This window comes from Equus asinus, chromosome 3, assembly GCF_041296235.1.
Source record: "Equus asinus isolate D_3611 breed Donkey chromosome 3, EquAss-T2T_v2, whole genome shotgun sequence".
Taxonomy (NCBI): Eukaryota; Metazoa; Chordata; class Mammalia; order Perissodactyla; family Equidae; genus Equus; species Equus asinus.
The window spans coordinates 102,358,812-102,369,912 of NC_091792.1; the positions used below are offsets into that span (position 1 = coordinate 102,358,812).

Genomic DNA, 11,101 nt, shown 5'->3' on the forward strand with positions numbered 1-11,101 from the left:
GTACCATCCCTGGAGACACATGTTGCTCCAGTCTCTGCATTCTCTATCTGTTCCTGTTTTGAGCTTTTGTCCCACGATGTGGGAACAGCGGTCAAGAGCTTTGCCTGTTTTCCTAGCAGTGAGGAGGCCCCAACCTGGATACTGATTCGATCTGTTATAGAGTATTTCACTATTTGTAGTTTTTCAGGATGATGTATTGACTTAGTGATTCCATCTTGGTATACTTCCATATAACCAAATTACTGTGATGGGGTACCCAAGAGTTACCACGTTTAAATACTTTTTTCTTATCTTCCAGCTGGCACTACGAGATGCACTTTTAAAAAAGAGAAAAAGAATGAAGTAACCTCCAAACAAGTTTTCCATTCCAAAGAGAAAGCCAAATTTGTGTCATTATTTTGAAAATTAGCAAATCAAGAATGTTTGTTAACATTAAAAACTCCTGAAGCACTATTTTGTGAAAAATACTATGGACTTGGTAGCAATTTGATGTTTTTTATTTGGGGTAGTGGTGGGAACATTTGAAATGTAAACAGTAGTGGTATTGTAAAATCATTTGCATTTAGCATTTATGCAAAAAATAATTGTGGAGTGCCTACTAATTGTCACTGTAGATACCAAAATGAATGAGCCATAACCCCCACTCAAGGTGTTCACAGCCTATTTGAGGGATAGGGGAGCGAGTATGTCTATGTGTATTTATAGTGCACTGTAAATAGTTCTCCAATAGAAATAGGTTCATATTTCTATGGGGTCTCTGAGGCCTTACAGACTAACTCTGCAGAGAATGGGAGTTACAATTCTCTAAAAATGAAATAGGACAATGTTACAAGAGTAAGAGGTTCTTACTTGTAAATAGGCTTACCTGCTGAAAACAGGTCCCTGCTGTACAGATTTTGGGTAGACAGTTTAGGTCTTTTAGTCCATCCAAAAGATTTGAATATTTTTTTGAATGCAAGTACAGGCTTTTTGGTTAAGACCTCACTTTTTAAATTGCCTTAGTGTAAAGAGTAATCTTGGAGTGTCTTTGGTCCATCATTTGTGCTGCCCACTCAGAGGAAAAAGAAATCAGATTGGTTTCCTCAGCCTTCCTTCTCCCTGAAATATTTTCAGCCCACTCTTTGCCTGGTCTCAATAAAGGGTTTCTGATGTCAAATAGGTATTCTTGTGTGTTGAATGGTGCATGTTGGTCTCCCTTCCCTAGGCATGCTTGAATAGATTTCAGGGGACACGAGAGCCATGGTCTGTCTCTCTGTTTGCAAGTTATTGCATTTGGAAATAGTTCCGTGCTTTTGCCTCAGATTTCTTAGATAACATTGTGGTAGATGAGAAAATTGTTCTATCTTACTTAAATTAGAGTAAAAGCAGTTTTCTTTTCACTCAGAATTAGAAAACAGCTTCTAAAACCACTTTTCTTGTTCCCTTTCCAGTATTCTGTTCACTTTCCGAGTTCAATTTTAGTTTTTATTGAATGAAACTTCATGACTTTCTTTAAGATGCCCCCAGTCAGTGAGGATTAGTTGTGAAAACCTTAAGGTTTAATGATTAAATTGCACTGTTCTAGTGAGGGGAGCTCTCAGAGTCAACCCCAGGAACTTCAGTGTTTCACAGGAAGTGTCCGATGTGCATTTGAATATTTCAGACCCAAAACTGCTTTTTTCTTTCTGCATTTTTCAGCTGGATATCTCCTTATGTGTCTAGCTCCAGAGAGAAGTAAGTAAAATTCAAAATGGCATAGCAGCTATGGTCCACAGTTTTGCTGAGTATATTGTGATGGTGCCTGGATGTTTCAGCCTTCCCCTGGACTTTGCCAACCCACTTAGCTGCCGAGAGGCCAAAGTCCATTCTGTGTTCTGACTCCTGTTCTTCTACTGTGGCTTCACCCTGCTCTTAACTGAGGTTTATATGCAAGATAGAAAATATCTGGCTTAAAAAGGTGCAGTCTTAACTCTCTTTTGTTTCTTTAATCCCATGGTATCTTATCTCTGATTCCTTTTATTATTTTTATTTTTTTTAAAGACTGGCACCTGAGCTAAGCTAACAACTGTTGCCAATCTTTTTTTTTTTCTGCTTTATCTCCCCAAATCTCCCCTGTACATAGTTGTATATCTTAGTTGCTGGTCCTTCTACTTGTGGCACGTGGGATGCCGCCTCAACATGGCCTGACAAGCGGTGCCATGTCTGCGCCCAGGATCCGAACCAGTGAAATCCTGGGCCACAGCAGCCGAGCACGCGAACTTAACCACTCGGCCACAGGGCCGGCCCCCTTTTATTATTTCATAAATCTTCTCTTGAGAACATTTCCTGTTTTACTATAAATTTGAAGATCAGATCCTCACAAGGTCGGATGCTGCCAGTAAACGCAGAATGACCTTTCAGGGTAACTTTTACCTTTTAAGAAGTCATCAGAGTCTAAGCTTTAGCTTTTCAGTTTCAAATTTTTGTCAACATTGAGAATGAATCCATTTCAGGGAAGAACTCATATTGTCCAAGATCATAATATATATAAAATGATATGTTAATCTACAATGCTGATATATTATGTACAGTCATGCACCACATTATGACATTTTGGTCAGTGACAGGCTGCATGTATGATCTTAGTGATCCCCTAAGATTAGTACCATATAGCCTAGGTGTGTAGTAGGCTATACCATCTAGATTTGTGTGAGTGCACTCTAATGTTTGCACGATGACAAAATTGCCTAACGACACATTTCTCAGAATGTATCCCCATTGTTAAGCAACGTGTGACTGTATGTGATCTTAGCAAGTTCCACTAGAAAATAAGCTCCATAAAAGGCAGAGTGTGTTCTCTGCTGTATCCCCAGTGCTTGTTCAATGCCTGGTGTGTGGATGCTCAGCAAATGTTTGTATACATAATTTAATCTCTGTCCATTTTCTCTCTGAAAATATAATACCACCTACCTCACTGATTGTTTTGAGAATTTTGAGAGCTAGTGTTTATAGGCACTAAGCGTGGTATTTGCTATGAAGCAAGCATTCAGTAAATCAAAGATTAGATATCAGTTTTTATTTTATCTTTTGCTTAATTTACTTGAAATAACAGTTACAGTTGCTACAAATATTTGTTTTACCTCCCATCCATTTTGGGGGGAACTAGTTTGAAATACGAAAATGTATATTGAATGCTCACTGTGTGCAAAGCACTCTGCTGGGTGCTGTGTGGGTTGCAAACACAATGTTCGTGCCGTATAGAAACTTTTAAATCCAATGAAGGGAATAGACTTACAAAATGACTATAATATACAAGGCCACTTATAGAGCTATCAAAAAAGGCACAGCATAGGGCTCGGGGCACCCTGAAGAAGGGGCAGTTCAGCTGGCAGGAGGGTGAAATGTCTCTTTGCCAACAAACTGATGCTTACGATGAATAGGGCAGCAGTAGGAAATATATCTGAATCATAAAAGAAAGTTAGGGTTTAAAAGTTGGCATAATTTTTTTAATGTTAGGGTTGATATAAATTTTGTTTTCATTACTTCATATTCTAATTCTTTGAAAACTTATGATCTATATAGAGTGTTGCATGGCAACTCTGTATTAACCAGAATGTTTAAGGAATCAGAATATTCTGTTCTTCAAACTATTTTAGATACACATTTTTAAACTGCATTCTACCAAGTGATAAAACAGTTGTAGCAAGTGACATCCTTTCATTGTATAAAAACAAAACTAAAAATTAACTGTTGCTTTGGAATGTATCATATGAGATTTTTAAAAGATCTTGAATATGAATAGGAAAGTAAGACACTGATGTGGAAAATTTTCTCTTTTTTCTCTTTTCTTTCCTAGTACAGTCTTTGATCTGTACTTGTTTAAAAATGCAAGCAAAAACAGAGAGCACAGCTAATTCTGTACTATTTAAATACCATGTATTTGTAGAGGGCACTCCTAATGTGGTAATCTTATTTCCTTCTGTAAATTCTGCTTTCGTTGTTTTGTCAATCTGATCTCAGTATGGAAATGGTTAAACTATGATTTATTCACATGATGGAATATTATGCAGCTGTTAAAATGTTTACAATAGGAAATGCTTATTATAAATGAGAAGAACAAAATACAAAAGTGTTTATAGTAGGATCCAATTATACATATAAGAAAATGGGGAATAATAAAAGCCTGAGAGGAAATATACCAAATATTAAATGTGGTTCTTTGGAGTTGGGTTCATGTGTGAGTTTTTTTTTCTTTTTACTTTACTTTCTGAATCTTTTAGAGTGTACGTGTTTTTACTTATGTCGTTGTATAAGAGACAGAATAACTATTTGAGGCTGGGGAATAAAGGTAGCTTTAGACTTAAGACTCTGTTGTGAATTTTGTTTTAAATTGCACCTTAAACCAAGGCAAGGATTGATTTGAAAATTCTCCAGAGGAGTTGTAGTCTTGCCTTCTTCATTACTCTCTTCCACTAGTTGCTGATGAGGTGCTGGAGTCATCTTTAGTTTTGAGACCTTCTGACTCTAGCCAGCAATACCCAATGTTAGCAAAAGTGCTGTTAGTATAATTCTTAGGGAAAATAATTTGTAGTGTGTACCAAGAGCCTAAAAAATAGTCATACCTTTGACTCAAACCCACTTGTGAGAGTCTAGTCAAAGAAAATGATCCAAAATCTGACAAGAGGTCTGTTTGGGACTGTTCTGCTACAACTAACAGAATGTGCATCTAAAAATAGTCTAACCAAACTGGAGTCTCACATAAGTCTGGAGGAAGACAAGTTGCTGGCCTGAGTTCAGCTGCTCAGTGATGCCATAAAGATCTTGGGCTTCTTTTCTGCTTTGTCATTCTTAGTGGACTGAAGCCAGGATCTGGATTCAAATGCTGACTCTGACACAACTGTATGACCACATGCAAGTTACACAACATTTCTGTGCTGCGGTCTCCTCGTCTGTAAAATGGAGATAATGATAATACCTTACCTTTATAGACATTTCTTCTGTGTTTAAGGCAACAAGGGGCATTGCCACTTCAATCCCATTTACTAGGAAAGCAAAAAGCTTTCGCAGGATCCGTGTGACAGCCTTCCCTTAGGTGTCAGCCAGAACTGAGTTACATGACCACACTACCAAAAGGGGAAGCCAAGAAAGCAGAAAATAGGATTGTTGACCTCTCACTTTAGATGGACCATAACCACCCCAACAGAACTGGGCTTCTGTTAGCATGGAAGAGAGGGAAATGGATTTTGAATAGGCAACTGGCAATGTCTGCTACAAGCTATCTGTAGGGAAATGTTCATTGCAACATAATTTATAGTGGCAAAAATAGGTGCAAGAAAATATCTAAAATTTGGGAATAAACAACTTGGTATATAGTTACTAGATGGAATATTCAACTATTAAACAATCAATATGATAAAAAGTTATCAAAGATAAGGTATAAACACTGTAGTAATGTGAAAAAATGTTATGCTATTATTTTCAAAAGCAAAGTATAAAATGATTTTAAGACATTTTTCACATTTTTAATTGATGAAATTTGGATTTGTCTTAAAATTTTTGCAGCCAAATGACAGTCTTGACATAATTGTCATTGACTTCACATTCATAGTCTAAAAATCTTAAGTTGATGTCTGCTAAGACCAAGCAAGGACGAGTATCAAAACTTGCAGGAGTGTCAGTAGCTTGTAAGAAAATTCCAGAAAAAAAATAGTGGAACATTTTTCTAAATTTTTCAACTTTTTATTGATGTGTAATATATACATAAAGAAAAGTTCAAGTACTGTTAAGTGTACTTAAGCTCAATACATCCCTGTTATCAGCATCCAAACGAAGAAACAGAACATTACCGACGCCTTGGAAGCCTCCTTTATGAGTGGAGAACTCAAGAAATGCTGCATCACCAAGGTTCTTAATGGCACACAGAGTGACGTGTGGAAAAACATGGGCATCTATGATGCCACATCAAACGGTGGTTCAGAAGAGTCTAATTTTGAATGCAAAGAAGCTTATGCAGCACCTTAACCAATTGGTTTCACTTTTTAAAACATGTACAAGAGTAGGTAAGTGATTTTTAAATATCTGTGACAAAAAAACTTGAGAGCTCTTTCAATACATACACATTTTTAAATTCTAGTAAGAAAGCAAACTAAAGTAGTTTAAATATCAGCGAGTTTTTCTTTAAGATGCATAAAATAATACTCCGACTTAAAATTTTATAAATATAATATGCATATGAAAATAGTTCCTGGGTTTGTGTGGTGGGAATACAGCTGACTGGGTTTTCTTTTTCTGTATATATTAAGCATGTATTAGAGTTCTTCAGAGAAATAGAACCAATTGGAGAGAGAGATATTATATAAAATATATCCTATGTATATATGAGAAGATTTATATAGGAATTGGTTTACAAGATTATGGAGGCTGAAGATCTCTCATGATCTACTTTCTGCAAGCTGGAGACCCAGGAGAGCCAGCGGTATGATTCACTCCAAGTCTGAAGGCCTGAGAACAGGAGTGCCAACGTCCCAGGACAGAAGATGGATGTCCCAGCTTAAGCAAAAAGAGCAAATTTGCCCTTCCTCTGCCTTTTTTTCTCTTCAGGCCCTCAAGGGATTGGATGATGCCCATCCACACTGGTGAGAGTGATCTTCTTTGCTCAGTCTACCAATTCAAATGCTCTCTATTCTGGAAACATCCTCACAGACACACTCGGAAATAATGTTTTACCGGCTAGCTATCTGGGCATCCCTTAGCCCAGTCAAGTTGACACATAAAATTAATCATCAGAAAATATTTTGTAACGTTGCTATAAAACGTTTATACTAAACATCTTTTAAAAAATTCTAATAAAACCTCTAGTTCCATTCTTAGCAAGATCCAATTTTGGTGTACCTGCTATTCCTAATATCTAAGTTAACATCAGATCCAGGAGTGCTTTAAAAGGGAATTTGACCAAGGGTTAAAGGAAAATTAAGGACAAAATGGGAACCTAATTCTGCAAAATGTTACAAAAGGGGAAGTTTAAAGGAATTACATGGAAAGTAAACCAATAAATTATATTTCACAACTTCTTGTTTTAAGGATACTTGAATCTTCCTCTTTCAAAAAATTTTATAAACATTTTACCATTCTGTGATATTTTCAAACATACAGGAAAATATAGAAAATAACAAAACAGATACCAATCTCCCAGATTTATTCAATGTTAATTTTTGCCATTTTTTTTTTTATTTTAAAGAAATAGAACATTAAGAGTGTAAAGCCCCACTTAGCCATTTTTCCTCCCTTCTTGGGATAATGATTATCTTGAAATTAATACCTATCACTCCTTTAGTCATTTTTTCTTTTACTACGTTTGTGCATGTATATGTTGATGTGTGTGTATATAGTAGACAGTATTATTTATTATCTTTTAAATTTTTACACATATGGTATCATTGTGTATATTCTTTGGAGACTATGTAACAACATTAGATTTTTGATAAAAGGAGATTCTTTCATTTTAAGTGTTGTATAGTTTCCCATTGTTTATTCATAAATCCACAATTTATCATTACCCTACCAAAGAGCACTTAGTTTCCACTTTTTTGCTATGTAAAAAATTTTCCCCAGTGAACATCTTTGTACGTGTCTCCTTGGGCATATGTCTTAAGAGTTTTTTCTTTATCCAAAGTTTAAATAGAAACCTAGAAATGGAATTGCTGGGTTGTAGGGCCATGATTCTTCAACTTTACTAAGCAGTGCTGAATTGCACATTCCTAACAGTAACTCATAGGAGTTCCTATTTTAGCACATCCATGTCAATAGTTGGTGTTATTAGACTCTAAAAATTTACACAGTCTGTCACTTATAAATGATATTGTCTTAATTTGGAATTCAGTGATTACTAGTGAGGTTGAAATTGTTTCACATGGACTTTTGCCATGTAGTTTTCCTCTGCAGCCATTTGTTTTTCTTTTTTCTTATTGATTTGTGGGGGGTCTTTATATATTCTGGAGAGATATATATATATATCTATGGTCAACTATATTGCAAATATCTTCAGATAGGCAATGCTATCTCTGTTATAAACTAAGTTCCCATTTATACCTTGGACCTGGGAATTTTCAAAACCAGTCCTGCATCCTTTTCCTTTTAAATAGACTTTTTTTTTGGAGGAAGACTAGCCCTGATCTAACATCTGCCAATCCTCCTTTTTGCTGAGGAAGACTGGCCCTGAACTAACATCTGTGTCCATCTTCCTCTACTTTATATGTGGGATGCCTACCACAGCATGGCCTGCCAAGCAGTGCCATGTCTGCACCTGGGATTTGAACTGGCGAACCCCAGGCCACTGAAGTGGAACTTAACTGCTGCGCCACCGGGCCAGCCCCATAAATAGACTATTTTTAGAGCAGTTTTAGGATCACAGCAAAATTAAGCACGATGTACAGAGGGTTCTCATATACCGCTGCCCCTCCCCCCCACCCATAGCCTCCCCCATTATCAACATCCTCCACCAAAGTGGTTCATTTGTTACAACTGATGAACCTACATTGACACATCATCATCACCACAAGTCCATAGTTTACATTAGGGTTCATTCTTGGTGTTGTACATTCAGTGGGTTTGGACAAATGTATAATGACACGTATCCACCATTGTAGTATCTCACAGGGCATTGTCACTGCCCTAAAAGTCCCTCTTGCTGTGCCTATTCATCCCTTTCTTCTCCCTAACCCCTGGCAACCATTGATCTTTTTACTAGAGTTTTGCCTTTTCCAGCATATCACAGAGTTGGAATCATAACAGTGTGTAGCCTTTTCAGATTGTCTTCTTTCAGTTAGTAATATGCATTTAAGTTTCCTCTGTGTCTTTTCATGGTTTGATAGTTCATTTATTTTCAGTGCTAAATAATAGTCCATTGCCTGGATGTACCTCAGTTTATCCATGCGCCTACTAAAGGACATCTTGGTTGCTTCCAAGTTTTGGCAATTATGAATAAAGCTGCTATAAACATTCATGGGCAGATTTTTGTGTGGACATAAGTTTTCAGCTCCTTTGGGTAAGTACCAAGGACAGCGATTGCTGGATCATATGGTAAGAGTATGTTATTTTTGTAAGAAACTGCCAAACTGTGTTCCAAAGTGGCTGTACCACTTTGCTAGATCCTTTTTAAGTCTTCCCTGTAGCTTCTCTCTCCTCTCACATTTTACTGTAAGCAGCAAGAAGAAGCTGGGTGGCAACTTCAACGTGTCCTGGAAATCTAACTAGATTATCCAGTTCCTTGGGAACATTTTCTACCTTCCATATTACTGGAGGTGACAGTGTTGTTAAATGTTCTGCCACTACATAACAAAGAACCACTTTCCTCCAGTTTCCAATAGCATTTTTCTCATCTCCCTTGAAGCTACTATTGGCAGTCCCTTAAAGGCTGTCAGACTTCTAATAGTGTGTTCAAAGAACTTTAGGCTTTCACTTACACCCTGCTGAGTCCTTCCAGCTTCCAAAGCCACACCCACATTTTTAGGTATTTGTCATGGTAGCACTCCACTCGTGTTACCCAAATCTGTATTAGTTATGTATTGCTGCTTAACAAATCACCACAAAATTTAGTGGCTTAAAGCAGTGAACATTCTTTCACAGTTTCTGTGGGTAAGGAATTGGGGTGGCCTAGCTGCGGCTGGAGGATCGACTTTCAAGATGGCTCATCCATATTGTCTATTAGCAAGAAGCCTCAGTTCCTCTCTGGTTCTTGGTGGGAGGTCTCAGTTCCTCAAAATAGGGACCTTTTCACAGGGCTTCTTTGGTGTCCTCGGCACATGACAGCTGGTTTCCTGCAGAGTAAGCAATCCAAGAGAGAGTGCAAGCAGGAGGCCACCACGTCCTTGTGACCTAGTCTTGGAAGTCAGACACCATCTTTTGGGCAATATTCTATTCATTAGAAGCAAGTCACTAAGTACTGCCCACAGTCAAGAGGAGGGGAATTAGGCTCTGCTTTGGAAGGAAGTCGTACTGAAGGAGTATGTGGCTATATTTAAAAACTATCACACTGCCTTTAAACTGAACAAAATGAGATACCAGCCATAAAAAAACATTATATCCCATGTTTCTGATACAATCATCTAGCTTCTTGCATTCCCCACAGAAGCATTTTTTAAGCTGTAGGTTCTGATCCATAGACAAGCCATGAAATCAACATATGGCATCTCTGAAATGTGCATGGCATAGAAGCAGCAGAAAGGGGGGCTCGAAGTTTTGTAATTTCAGATCTCCCTTTTAATCTCTGTTTTAAACTGTTCTATAGCATATGTATAACGTTTTACTAGTACATGAATAGATTATTTAAAATTATATTTAGCTCAGCTTAATTGCGAATAGTGCCCATTTTACCACGTTGTAGATATGTTCATTCAATACATTTTATAATGGTTTTAAAAAGTCCTGTATTTTTTTTTTTTTTAGGAAGATTAGCCCTGAGCTAACATCTGTGCCAATCTTCCTCTATTTTGTGAGTGGAACACCGCCATAGCATAGCTGACGAGCGGTGTAGGTCTGAGCCAGGGATCCCAACCCGGGTGCGAAGCCGAGTGCACGGAACTTAGCCCTACGTCAGAGGCCAGCTCCTATTTTTAATTTTTATCTTTTTAATATCAGCCTTGAACAGACTGGAAGTCACTTTTTTTCTTTTTTAATGCAAGCGCACCTCTTTGAACTCACTGATCTGTCTGCTCCCTGGGTGATTCTCTCAATGCACCTACGGCTTAAGCAGGCAACTCAGTTACTCTGGTTTTGCAAACGAGCGAATTAAGACTCGGTCTTGACTTAGATTTAATGGAAAGATCAAGATGAAGCAAGAACAGAGACTTAAAACTTTAGCCCCGTGACAGGCAGGTCATAAATGGGAAACATCAGAGGTAGTGATCGTGTATTCTATTTGACAGGAAAAAACCCTGAAGGAAATGACCTTTCTCAGTTTCCTGTACACATTTATTCTGTTTTACCCACAGACGACATGCTAACCATTAAGAACGTCCCAGCCTTGCTAAGTCAGGTGATTTTCCTAAGACTTACAAGCTTTACGTTGCAAGTTTTCAGATCCTGGGAACTCAAGGAGGAGGCAGGGGAGTGATTACGAAGGTGGAGTTTGGATTCTGAGAGCCTG

General features: G+C 37.7%; 1 protein-coding gene across 4 annotated transcripts in view; it reads left to right on the forward strand.

Moving 5' to 3' along the window:
• Positions 1-4,306, forward strand: part of SDAD1 (SDA1 domain containing 1) — a 31,680-nt gene extending 27,374 nt beyond the window's left edge. For all 4 annotated transcript variants that reach the window (XM_070505625.1, XM_070505627.1, XM_070505628.1 and 1 more), the window contains exon 22: positions 299-4,306. In XM_070505625.1, coding sequence (XP_070361726.1) covers positions 299-346 — 48 coding nt within the window. In that variant the 3' untranslated portion in view covers positions 347-4,306. The remainder of the gene's footprint in view (positions 1-298) is intronic.
• Positions 4,307-11,101: the final 6,795 nt, after the last annotated feature.